The sequence below is a fragment of the Prinia subflava genome, chromosome 1 (genome assembly GCF_021018805.1).
Source record: "Prinia subflava isolate CZ2003 ecotype Zambia chromosome 1, Cam_Psub_1.2, whole genome shotgun sequence".
NCBI lineage: Eukaryota > Metazoa > Chordata > Aves > Passeriformes > Cisticolidae > Prinia > Prinia subflava.
The window spans coordinates 148,016,272-148,029,952 of NC_086247.1; the positions used below are offsets into that span (position 1 = coordinate 148,016,272).

General features: G+C 39.8%; 1 protein-coding gene across 4 annotated transcripts in view; it reads left to right on the forward strand.

Moving 5' to 3' along the window:
* XYLB (xylulokinase) overlaps positions 1-13,681 on the forward strand; it is an 86,055-nt gene that overhangs the window by 4,821 nt on the left and 67,553 nt on the right. For all 4 annotated transcript variants that reach the window (XR_010082728.1, XM_063416382.1, XM_063416401.1 and 1 more), the window contains exons 4-9: positions 218-298; positions 1,547-1,633; positions 2,759-2,887; positions 4,168-4,233; positions 7,075-7,147; positions 12,505-12,623. Coding sequence is in view for 3 of the 4 variants with exons in the window: in XM_063416382.1 (XP_063272452.1) it covers positions 218-298; positions 1,547-1,633; positions 2,759-2,887; positions 4,168-4,233; positions 7,075-7,147; positions 12,505-12,623 (555 nt within the window). In the remaining variant the exon portion in view is untranslated. The remainder of the gene's footprint in view (positions 1-217; positions 299-1,546; positions 1,634-2,758; positions 2,888-4,167; positions 4,234-7,074; positions 7,148-12,504; positions 12,624-13,681) is intronic.

A 13,681-nucleotide genomic window follows, 5' to 3' on the forward strand; every position in this document is an offset into this window, starting at 1 on the left:
TTTCCCCTGTGTGACTCAACTTTTCCTTTATGGACTCTCACTTAATAAATTAATTTATGCAGATTTTTGAGAAGTCCATAGTCATTAACTAATTTCTCATTATCTGCCAATGAACTCTTATCAGTGATGACATGAATTTATGGTTTAATTCCAGATTGTGAGTATGCATAATTTGATAGCTCGTTACTGTCACCCGTGATTCTGTTTGTTGTTGCAGGCTCTGGATATGATCTTGGAAAAGATGAAGTCTTCAGGCTTTAACTTCTCTCAAGTCAGAGCTTTGTCTGGTGCTGGCCAGGTTAGTTTATACAGAAAAGTTCAGATTTACTGTATTTCTTTGATAGAGTATAAGGTAGAGTGATAAATATAAACAATTGTATGGCAGAAAACTGTAATGGCATAAAATAAGACCTAAACTTCTACATAAGCATCCACAGACATTCCTCAGGGGAACTGGACACCTGAAGCACACAGAGCAAGCACTAGAAGGCAGTGGGAGTGGAGGATGAGGTTTGCAGTGCAGTTGTTTAGATCAGCATAGTGCAGAACTGCTTGCCTTCACATTGTTTTAATTCTTGGTTTATTTTGAATTTCAGCAGATTCAGGTGCTTGTGGAAAATGGGGTAGAGAAAACAGTGAGGAGCACAGTTTACTAAAAGCACAGCAACATCAAAAAACTGAGCAGTTTTTTGGGCTAGGGCAGGGATCTGCCCAGAAACAACAAAAATCAAATGATGCAGAAATGACAAAAATGCTGCCATGATTTAGCCTGTAGTGCATAATGCCTTTTTTTTTGAGATTTATAAAACCCACCCTGATTTTTAGTCAGTTAGCCAGTCTCCTCCTGGTACTCCAGTGAGCCAACAAAGGCTTTTATAGCTTTCACAGATGATATTCAGGGTGAGGACAGCACCAAAGCAATAGCTAATTCTGACATGCAAGGTTTAGGTTATTCATCTTGATGTATCTGGGACTAATTAATCAAAACCCTTGCTTTTATCTCCATGTTTCATTGATTGCAGTTGAAAGACTGAGCAAAGTGTCTGAAAATCAGAGCTGGTATCAAGGCTCTGTTATGAATTCTTCAGTGGAGCACAAGTTGGGGACTGCCAAGTAACTCCACCTTGCTCAAATGAAATAAGGGAGTGCATTTCCAACCTGTCCATATTCCCTTTATTTTGCCCCCCTCCAGCAAGGGGGAGTAAGTGATGGATCAGAGGGCAGGGCTGAAATAGCACAGAACTAAATGTTGACTGTGGAGCCCTGGCTACAGCTCAAAGAGCCCTCAAATAAGTATCTAATGCCATTAGCAGTACAATAATTGTTCCCACTAGAAAAATCTGCAGTTCAAAATAATGTTCTGGTTTAGTGTCTGCTTTGCTCAGTCTTGAATAAGAGCTTTTTATGAGACCCTTGGTTTGAAATGGGCCATGTTTTCTGTCCTAGTTTGGTAGAGAGTTCTTTTGTTCCTTGGAGTGTAAGATCAGGATATGAACTTTGAAGCTTGGGAGGGCATCTCCAGCTCCTGTTTCTGTATTTCCTGCAGCAACATGGGAGTGTGTACTGGAAAAAAGGAAGCATCCAGATTTTAAAGAATGCATCATCTGAACTGCCTTTACATCAATCACTAAAGGTAAGGTGCACAAAAGCTCTCAAGGGAGGGCTACACTGTCCTTTTTCTGATCCTTACACATTGCTTTCCTTCTTCCTCTTCTTTGGCTGGGTTGCAAGCCCCTGCAGCATAAATGAAGTGTAGTAGTTATTCCTTCAGTTGCAGGGCTTTTGACATTTCATTTTTTTTCTCAAATGACAATATGTTCTGCTTTAAAAGCTTACAGGTGCCAGTGGGTGTCCCAGAATCTTTCTGTGTCAGGGTAACAGCCTCTTTGTTCTTCTAGAAAATGTAATATTTTTTGTAAACAATCTGTAAATATTTTATATTTTTAAATATATTTATATTAAAAAAAAAAAAGGTGAAAAAGACTGCTGCACCTGAGTTTCCTTGCAGGATGTGCAAGTGATTTCATAAAGAAATATATGTACTTAAAAAAGACCAGTTTACACTTACCTCTGAAAGGATGTAAGTATGATGTTGTGTGGACTTAAAATCCTAACCAAGTACCTTGTTGAACCTCAACATTTTGTATGTGTGTGATTGGCGAGCTTTGAACACAGACTTGACAATCTTTTATGTAAAAAGAAAAATTAGGAGGAATCAGTTTTCCTCTTTCCTTACTTCAGGGTCAGAAAGGACAGATATATATTGAAAGGGAGATTTTGTGTAACTGATTTGTTAAATCATTTGTTTTGTAGCTGTCTCATCTGTGCAAAACTCTTGGAAATGGCGTTAAAATGCTGGAATAAATGGTGTATTAAGCCTCAGTTGTATTTCCAGGTGGTTATGCCATGCATTAAAGAGAAATGTGTTAGCAGAGCTGTGGGAAGATAATCTGATGGTTTGCAGTTCTAGAAGGGGCTGGGGTTTTGGCTGCCAGAGGATGTACTGAGATATCATGCTGTAGGGTCTGTGAAGTGACAGCAGAAAAAGAGTGCTGCTTCCCTCTGATGCAAAATTTGGGTTGAGCTTTTCATCACTGACCAACACTCTACCCAATATCTGCTTTCTGTAATTGCTGAGAGAAGGGCAGGAGGCACGTCAGAGAGCTGAGCTGTGCTGATACGGCTGCTGTGTCTTTATTGCTCTAGCAGGGACTTCTCAGAGATCAGGCTTCCTGATAAAGGCTGTTCTCGATTACAGGGCTGTTTTTCAGTCAGTGACAGCCCCATCTGGATGGATTCCAGCACAGCCTCCCAGTGCAGAGCTCTGGAGAAAGCCGTGGGGGGAGCCCAGCACCTGGCGAGTGCCACTGGCTCCCGGGCCTATGAGGTAAGGAATGGATGGGGAGAAAGCTCCCAGCAGAATCCTGGGGTAGAAACAGTTCTACCATCCCAGGGAACTGCAGCAGGTAACCATCACCCATCAACCATGAAAGAGCTTTGGAAGGAACTCCAGCCATGCTGTGCTTTGCATTAGTCTCACAAAGGAAGATACGGAAATTTTACAGTGAAATGAACCAAACACTGGAAATTTTGATGCAGGAGGCAGCTGGAGTGAGCATTTGGCCAGTGGTTCCCAAATACAGTGTTGGATGGCCATGCCTAAAGTCTCAGGGCCTGATTGTCCCCTGGGAGCATCTTGTGTAGCCACATTTCTGTTGGGATGGAAACTCAGTTTGTGTTACAGGTTTGTTTAGGGTAAATCCATCCACCTATTTGTGGATCACAGCTCTAGGTTACTCCTGCAATTAAAAGATTGGCCTTTCAGTATTCCCTGGATGTTAACAAGCATCTGTTGACCGAACAGAAGTGTTTCAGAAGTTTGGGACACTGTCAGAGGTACATTGTAACTTGTCTCCTCTTCCCGAGTTTTCCCTGCTTGTAACTGTGACAGTGAGTTATGGAGTGGGAGCAGGGCTGCCCTCCAGGCACCTCACACCTGGCTGCTCATACTCTTGGTTCAACAGAATAAAGCTTTAACCTCCCAAACTGACATTTCTGTTTCTGAATCATCATGCAAGGTTTATGGTCAGTGCTGAAATCAGACTTTGCGTACCACTAACCTTGCGTACCAAGTTTATTTTTTACTTGTTAAATGTTAAGCTTTCAGTGCTAGAAGGTTTTTTGATTATTTGACATAATACGTGCATGAAAAATAAATATTCTTACATCTGTTTTTAGCCTGTGCTGGAGTTTCTGCTTTGAGTGTGAAACTTCCTGCTTTAATTTCAATTCACCTGCCTCACAGGCAGGTACATAGATTGTGTGGCTTAAACCTTTTCAAGGATTTGAAGGCAGCATTTGAATTGTGCTGGTTCCTGTGCACGGAATAAGTGTGATTCATTCCATTGAACTGTCATTTCTGAAATGTAAATTATGGATAGTAATGCTTTTCCATATGCCTTTTTTTCAAAAGGTGAACAAAATTCTCATAATGAGACTATGTGTTATACCCTGTTTAGTGCAGATTGCCTGCTGTGCACTGACTTTCATCATGCATCAGGCAAATTAAATATCCAAAGTGCAATGTTCTGAACTCATTACACAGAGTTAATGATTATTGACTCCATTTAGGGTTTGTGTTTCTAAGCATTTGCATTTCTTTCTCAGCGTTTTACAGGAAACCAGATAGCAAAGATTTACAGCCAGAATCCTGAAGTCTACAAGCAAACTGAGGTTGGCTTAACTTCAATTCCCTTATTGGAAAATACTGTTGAAAATCTTTTAAAATTAATTTTGTGTGGATGTTTTTTACAGACCTTTTTGTTAAAGATTATCCTGATTCTTGTGTTTGAATTTAAGATGATTTTATTTTATTTTTTAATTTTGTTAAATTATTAGTAGTTAGGTGGATAAAAATCAGACATCAGTTCTACTTTAAGTGTTATATTTCTCAAGCTGATGAACAGAGCTTTAAACTGAAGTTGTTGGGGGAGGAGAGCCTCAGACCATCCCTCTGCTATCAGACTGATGCCAGTGCCAGAAGGAGATACCCAGAACTGGAGAGGGATGGCAGGGGAGCACCTGAAGGACAGCAGCAGCCACTAAAGTCACCTTCATTGGTGATCCAGCTTAAATGTGGGCAAACACACATGGCATGGGGAATAAACAGGAGAGAGAGGGCTGTGATCCTTTTGGCATCATGGAGACATGGTGGGATGCCTGCTGGAAGGATACAGGCTCTCCTAAGATGGTTAATATTCAAGGATCACCTCCTCCAAGCTCTGAAGGGATGCATCCCAACTAAGATTAAGTCAGGCAAAAACATCAGGAGGCTTGTGTGGATGAACAAATTGCTCCTGGACAAACTCAAACACAGAAAGGAAGCCTAGACAAGGTAGAAATAAAGGCAGTAGCCTTTATTTCCTTAATAAAGGAATACAGGAAGGTTGTCTGAGCAGTCAGGGATCAGGTTGGGGAAGCAAAAATCCTGACAAAATTAAATCCAGCCAGGGACATCAACAGCAACAAGAAAAGTGTTGATAGATGTGTCAGTGATAAAAGGAAGACTTTGAAAAATGTAGGCCCTCTCCAAAGGGAAATGGGAGACTTAGTTACCCAGGCTGTGAAGAAAGCCAGATATTCAATGACTTTTTTGCCTTGGCCTTCACTGGCAAGAGTTCCAGCCACATCACCTGGGTCACAGCAGGCAAAGGCAGGGACTGGGACAATGAAGAACCACCCAGTATGGAGAAGATCAAGGTCAAGGCCATCCAAAGAACCTGAAGCTGCACAAGTCCTTGAGGCCTGATGAGATACAGCCATGGGTTCTGAGGGAGCTGGTGGATGAAGTGGCTAAGCCATTATCCATCCTATTTGAGAAGTTCTGACAGTCTGGTGAAGTTCCCAGTGACTGGAAAAGGAGAAACACAGACCCCATTGTTACAAAGGGGAGTAAGGAAGACCTGGTTTCCCATTACTTCTGTTCTTGATAGCATCAATCTTTTTTCATGTGAGTGTTTTGGTTTTTTTTTAATCTCACCCCTGTATGAAGCAGTTTATTTCATGAGAAAGTGAGCTGCAAAGTTGACTCTGTATTTTGTTGGAGAATGCTTAATTTTTAAGTTTTTTCCTTCTTTTCTTTCACATTCTCCTAGTAACTAGTAAGGTATGAGATGAAACAGAACACTAATACAGTCTGATCCTAAACAAGATTAAATTTAGAGAAAGATATTTTAATGGGGGAAAGTGGGTCCATGGAATTGAGAACTGATCAGGCTGATTTCAGACTTTGAGGGCTGTTTGAACTGATGGCAACTTTTAGCAATAAAGTTTATGCAAGATGTGTTCAAGCACAAAATATCTCTCTGCTCTTGGGCACCCTCAAGGAGCACTTCACAGCTTGGCAGTCTCAATGACATGTGGAAGGTGGATGTTTTTGCTTCTGTAGGTCAGCTTGTTAAACTGGCTGGCTGATTCACAGTTTAACTTCATCCTTTTTTCCTTCCATTTCAGGCAGCTAGTGCCCACTGGGGCACCACAGAAGGTAGGCCTTTGTTATCTGAGCACAATGTGATATATTCTTGGGGAGAGATGCACGAAGAGCGAGTGCATCATTAAATTTCCTGGCCATTACAACCATTCCCTCTTAGAGCTCTGACTATAGGCTGCCCTTGAATGCTGTGTGAAGCAGTGGTTTTGTGATCATTAATAAAAAAGCTGTCATTTCTGGCTCACTCCACCAGCAGAGGTTTGATTCTGTTTAGTTATTGGGTGACAACCATATTTCTTCTGAGCGAGTCACAGCCCAGAATGAGGAATTTGGCTGCTTTTGTGCCAGCTTCTTGGGAACAGACAATACTTGGTCATGCAGGGAGCCTGGTGGTGGCTGGTTAACTTGGTAATTCACAGAGCAGATGTGAAGGGGAAGCAGGTTCGTGGTGGATCAGTGTCTTGTGTCATATGGGGCATTTTTTGGGCAGCCCTACAGCTGATTTCATGCAGTTGGAGCATGCCCTGGGGCAGAGCTGCAGGCAGGGCTCAGTTCAAAGCTGATTATTACCAGCTCCTGGGAGTAACTCCTGGGAGCTGTGGGCTCTCTGCTGGAAGGAAGGCAAGGGGTCATGCAGAGGTGCTAAAGGTGCTCACAGAGCTTTGCCAGAGCTTCTAAAAGCTGACAGCCCTGTGCTGTGGGTGGGGCAGAGCATGGTTCTGTGCTTTTCCTGTTATCAACACACAAGGGGTTTTGTGTGGTTGGTTATTTTTTTTGTGTGTGTTTTTCTTAGAAAGTGCTTTTCTTTGAAAGTGAGGTTCTGTGAGAGACTGAAATTTTGGATTCATGCTAACACAGGGTGTGCTAACATACAAGGTGTGTTCTGCATGTTTCAGAGGGCAGAGCTATTAACACCTTTTATCATGGGGTTACTTTTAGGTTGATATGTGCTGTATTACTGCCATGGTCAGAACTGAGTAATCTAATAATTTTGCTGCTTCCAATTACTTTATTTGCTTTCCAATTATTTTCTTTGAAGTGAATACTGATGTGACTTACTATTTCTCACTATTTTTTTTTTGCAGAGAATCTCTTTGGTCAGTAGCTTTGCAGCTTCCCTTTTTTTAGGAACTTATGCACCCATTGATTACAGTGATGGTGAGTGTGGGCTTTTTTCATGGTAACAGTTTAACAGGGAAATTTTCCTTCCCATCCCCACATTACATAAATAGGGGACAAGTTTTTTTTGTATTTGTTTTCTTTAAATTTTAATGACAAGTATATTAGACTTTAAGCTAAATTACTCCTTTCAGTTTGTTAGCTATGCTAATCTATCCCCATCATACTGATTCTCACTTCTATCAAATGGACCCACAGAAAAGATTCTTAAATGTAATTAGAGCTTGTAAAATTATTTTTGTGATGTATAAAGGAGTGGCAAAAGATCTTTTAGAGGCATCAGAAGGTTGTGGAATCTTAAACTAAATCTCAAAGTTCTGATATTTGTTCTTTGGTTTTCCTGGTTTAGCTCAGAGGTGCACAGGATGTGGGCATGATGTATATTGTGATTTTTCCCCACCTAACTGGAGTATGGATCTCCAACAGAAGTAGATTTTCAAAATGAACCTGGAAAAGAAGCATAAATAAAACAAAATGTACTAAACCCAGCTAAAAAAAAGAGATCTTCCATACCTCTCCATTCATCATAACAAAGACAAAAAAGTGCCAAGATTATTGTCTCTCTTTTCTGTTGTGTGTTATCTCAGTTATCCAGCTTTTAAATGGCAATTTTAAATGGCAATTACAAAGGAGAGCATTTTCCTGGGAGCACTGCTGTTATTTCTAAATAGCATTTCTGATTTCTGCTCTAAAACTAAGAGAAGATATATTTCAGAGCTGAAAGGTTAGATAACAAGGCTCTCCACAGAATTTTTGCATTATAGAGATGTGGTTGACACCCATGTGTTAAGACCAACTCATTTTTCTCCTTTGTTATTCCATCAAATCTTACAGGAAAAGACAAGACACTTCAATTTTAGCTAATGGACAACTAAGTTGCCATCAGAGCTTCCAGTTACACTTGAGACCTCAGAAATGGCAAGGCAATCCATGCTTATTTCATAACACTTGTGAGATTATTATTTCTGTTTTCTGGTCCTGTCCTTTTAGCCAAGCATTTCACAGCTGAATTTTATTTTTTTGTGTATTATTGGCATCAATAACTCTTTGGAGATTTGCACTTTGCTCCTCACCAGGTCCAAATACTGAGCACTTGAGCTGCTCAGCCACCTCCTCTGTTTCAAAGAGAGATAGTGAGATCTTCAGGTGCTTTTTCTGATAAAGAAGCATATTGCTTTTCTATTTTTCATCTAGAGTGAAGTGTTAATTTTGATTCGAATATTTAAAATTATAAGCACTAGAAATGTCTCCAGTTTTGTTTTGTTTTTTTATTTTTTGATAATGTTACTTTACCTTTTCTTCTTGGAAGCAATTGGAGGAAAGCCATCCTTCTCCAATTTCAGAACATGAAAAATTGTTGGAAACCAAAATATTTTAAAGTAAAGAAAATTAAAATTTCCTTAGTTGGAAAAAATTCTTAGAAAATTAGTCACATTTTTCAAACAGCTCCAGGAGAGCCTATTCTGTTACACCTATGGATATTTACAGAACCTGAATAAATGTTATGTGCTGTTCAGAGCATGTAAGATTGTTAAATCTTTATGTGAATAAAAGATAAGACAACTAAGCAGGATGTTACAGTTCTCTTTACAAGACAAAAGATTTTTTTTTTGCATTGTAAGCTATATTTTACCTCATTCATTCCTTTCTTCTGTTAATATAATGAGAGAGAATTCTAATCCCAGTAATGAAATATAAGTATAGTGGAGGCAGTAGTTATTTGGATGCAGCTGAAAAACTTGTTTTCTTGTCATTTACAATTTTTTGCAATTCACTTGATCTTTTACTTAGCACCTGTGTATTGTAGTTTAAAATGCATTTCTCAAAATAATATTCAGATTATAGACTTATTCTTCATTTCTGTAGGTTTAACTTCAGGTCATATCATCTTTAAAAGACCCTGTCATATTGTTTAGCTCTACACAATAACTTATCTCTCTAAATTTGCAGGTTATTGTGGGAAATGTGCTATTCAGTTTTGGGATTTTTTCCTTTTCTTCTTAAAAGTCCAATCTTTTAAGGTTCAAATCACTTGTGAATGGCTGAGCACCCTGACTGATGGATTTGAAAAAAAAATGAAATTACCTTCTGGTGGAATGAAGAACGATTTTCATTTGTATTGTGCAGATGTTAAAAGTAAGATACATCTGGGACCTAAAGTAGTTGAACACTTGGGGCATTGTTTCTTTTAGAAGACACCTTAAAGAACAGCAATTCAGCTCTTGACCTAGAGAAGCTTTATCTTTTGAAATACTTTTCTAAGAGCCTTAGGCAAGTCGTAGCTTAGCAAGCTTGTTTTTTGTTGTTCTATCAAAAAAGGATGTGTTGGACTGAAGCCTTTTCAAAAGGAGTGTGGTGAATTTACTCCTCCTGTAGCTTGTGTGGTGTCAGCAGTTACACTTCTCATGGCTTTAACTCACTGAAAAGGCAACCCAGAGGGCTGTAATGCAGAAACAGATGCACTTAAGTGCTTATATATGTATGCAAATATTGATCTTTACTTTGTTGATTAATAAAACCAGTTAGTCTGCATTGCTGGGTCATTGTAATGAAAGTGTTTGTATTCTCCTCTTCCCCCCCAGAGTGTTCAAGCACTTACACTTTTGTATTTGTAGTAAATATTAGCAAGTCCTGATTGTGCTCCTGGTCATTTCTGTGCTAAAAGTCAGCGATGTTTGCAGTGAAATATGGAAATCTGTTAATCCATGTTTTGACCCTTTCCTCAGTTCTGACTGTGCCATGGCCTTGGCTGTTGACCTTCACTGATGGGGTGACGAGCCAAAGGGCTGCCTTTGATTTTTGCTTGTTTTCTTCCCTTACTCCTCAGATTATTATTGATTTTGTATGTTAAACTTTGTGATGTAGGTCATGAGCAGAGGGGCTAGAACTTGGTGTGCATCACTCCTTGTATAATCAGAGGAACATTCAGCTCTGGTTTCTTATTTTCCACTGACTAGAGACTCTCATGCCCACATCTGGGTAGGATGAATCCAGCCCAACAGATTAATAGTTCCTCTAAAACAGTTGTTTCACATTTTAAAAATGAGTTTCTGAGCAAGTTGCTTCACCTCTCTTTTCTCAGGGCATATCAAAGTCTTTTTGCCACTGCATCTACCAGTCAATAAACTGAAGTATTGTTTCTGTATAATATAAACATTCAGTTATAAAGATTAGAGGCTTTTCTGCTTTATGCAGGAAAGGTTGAAGGCTGCCCTAATGTCATGTAAAATTGCACTGGAGGATTCTGATGAAATGTTTCTCTAGGCTTGTGGGGTGTGGACCAAAAAGGATAAAAAAAACAAACAAAAAACCACAGGAAACAACAGCTAAGCTTTCTGTAGAAAATTCCTATTTATTTAAAGATTCTGTTCCTCACTGCTTTAGTTTAGTGAGGAGGTTCTTGGCCTTTTAAATCATGGACTTCTCCAGGAAAATGTATAGATTTGTGTTTCCTTGTGGAAAGCCCTGGTGTGCCTGAGAGCATGGAACATGTGGCTGCTCACACCCTGCACCTCTGAAAAGTGCAGGTGGTGACTCTGGGCTGAATTTACCTTGTCAGGACACAGCTTAGCCTGGGAAGGAGGGGATGGCTGGATTTAAGAGTGATCTCTCATAAGGAATCAAGATAAACTGGAGTAAATGTTACCATCTTTCCTTTTCTGGGTGTGTAGTAGTGATTTTGATGGCAGAAATGGGATTTGCATCCATTGCCTGTGGGAGGGTTGTTGCACTTCATGCTCTGTCAAATTCCTGCTGTTGCATCATAGGCCAAATATGTTTAGGCCAAATATGAAATGGGATTGATTGATTTGAATTAATTCTGGTTTTATGTCATTAAGTATAATCCAAATATCCTGCTCCTTGGCTTGGGTTTTTCCAGTGTCTCAGCTCAAGTGTGCAGCACTTTCAGTTCACAACACTGTGGAGCACAAGGTCCAGACCACGCTGGTGGTGCTTAGGATTGTACTGATAAATATAAAGTTTCTTCATAAATGCTATTAAACCCATTTTTAAGCCTGTATGAAAAAGGGATGTTGGGACATGATAGGGTGGGCTCATTTGTGCTTGTGTAAGCAGCAGCAGAGTGTGTGTGGAGTGTGTTGAAGGTTCTTTCTCAGAGTGGGAGCACTGCTGGAGCCTTGTGATGTGCTGCCTGAGATGGGGCTTGGATCCTTTTCTTCCTCTGCATCCCAGCACTGCAAGCAAAGTCTTGTTGCACAGGCACTGCATGAGGCATCAACTTCACCATCTTTAAGATTTAAAAAGCTTAAAAATGTACTGAATGGAAGGAAATACCAGGTGTTCTACTGTGCTCAACTCAGAATGGGGCTGTGTTTCTGAAATAAATAAACTGTGGGCTAAACAGTCTTTGAAATGAAATTGGTATTAATCTAGAATAAGACACTGTGTCCCTGAGCAGCACTAACCAGAAATACATACAGATTTTGAAGTCTAATGAAATGTGCAATTAAAGGCATCTTAGAATCATAAACCAGGGGTGTGGAGTGCTCAGTATGTGATATAGATTTGGCCACTAACCAACTTCAATTAACTTTTAAACCAGCAATAAAACAGTGAGGAAAGAGCAATGAGAAACCAAACCAAAGCTGCTCAGGCCTTTGACAGATCTGCTGATAGTTCTGGTGAGGAAACAGGTGACCAAATCTGTTATTTAGGTTTTTTACATCCTGTAAATTAGTTCACCTAATCTGGCCTTAAGAGGTTTGCACACTTGGAGGTGTTGCAGATTTTGGTTGGGCTGCTCAGCATTCCTGAATATCATGGCTTTGGTATTCAAAACTGGATACCAAATTATCCTCCAAATTAGAGGCTTTGTTTGAAAAATTGAAAAGGGAAACATTGATATGGAGGAAGATTAATCAGCGTGGATTTAGATGCTCACAGGATACTCTGCTCAAAGGTGGGAGTAATGTAAAGCCATCCCACCCAGGGAGGAATTCCTTCACTTTTAGGTCTCTGCTGAGCACAACACATCTTCAAGGGACATTGCTCCATCCCTTTTAGTTATTTGTATGAAGTCCTTGTCTAAGGTGGAAGATTTGGGGGGCAGCTGATGGGGAGGCATTTATATCCTTATCTTTACTCATAGTTTGTGAATGACTGAATTGCCTAGTGCATTGTGCATCAGAGATGCATTTTCTGCTACTTTTGCAGGGGAAAGCTCTCCAGAGGCTAAATTATCAATATCCTGTATTCTTAGAAGAGCTGAAACCATTCTCTTTAAATGCAAAGCATACATCTGTAAATTTTCTGTTGTTGGACTTTCCTGGTTTTTGCTTAATCCTATGCACTTCCTCTTCTGATCTGTCTTGTAGGTTCTGGTATGAACTTGCTGCACATTTGGGAAAAGGCGTGGTCAAAGCCCTGCCTTGATGCTTGTGCCCCTGGATTAGAGGAGAGACTAGGATGCCCTGTACCATCCCACTCAGTGCTGGTATGTGCCTGGCCAGAAGAGTTGTGAGCAGCACCTGGAATGTGTTTGTGTGTGCAGTGCTGCTGGTTTAATATTCCCAGCTGTGTTGTGAAGGTGTTTTCCAAAGCAAATGCAGACAAATCTTTGGAAACTGGCACCCATCATAGCTTTGGTCTCCTTGGATTCTTGCATGCCCTGGGCTGTGTGGGAGACTTTTTGGTAGATGCTCCAATGATAAGAATTTTTGGGGTCCTCTCCTATGCCCCAGAGCACGTGGTCACTGCAGAGCCATGCAGGGGTGTTCATTGCTGCAGAAACAGAACCCAACATTTGCATTTCTCGACAGAGATCTTGTTTTCAGCTGTTTGTAGAGTTAATGAGGTAATCTTTGTGAATAATTTGGGATATTTAAAGCTCCTCACTTCACGTAGCATAATGCTGAAATCAAATCAAGCCTCACATCTCCTGAGTAAATGAGTTTAGTCTTACTACCCAGCACAAAACCAGCTATTCTTTAGCTGTGCACATGTGAGGCAGTAGAGATACCCATCACCTGAGCCCTCTGAATTCACTGCTGATCTGTAATGGAGAGGAACATCCAAAAAAATCCTTATAGATGTCCTTGTATTTTTTATGGATAGTTTTCTTCTGTTGTTTCTCTATGGCTATCAAATGTGGCTTAAAAGAATACAGTTCTTGACCTCTGAAACAATAGGGGTCATATTCCAGCATTTGATGCTGTGATGTATATTAATGTTGTGTTTCCTCTTATGTTTGCATTGAATTTCTAATTTCTAGCTATTAATATTCATGTATATGTGCAAAACAGATAGATGTGTTTATGTTACTTGATATGAATAACTGAAGAAAGACCCAAAGCTAAAATACTGCTATTTACTAGCCTATTTCCAAATCTAATCTGAGGGTATTTCTGTGAGGTTCTCAACAGCTACAATGAAAAAAGTGCATTAAAAAATTTTAAAATATTCATTTATACCTTAAATGTTCAGAAATTATTTTTGTAGCTTCTCTAGAATTTTTCAGTTCTATGTTACAATACATTATGTCATATATTGCAA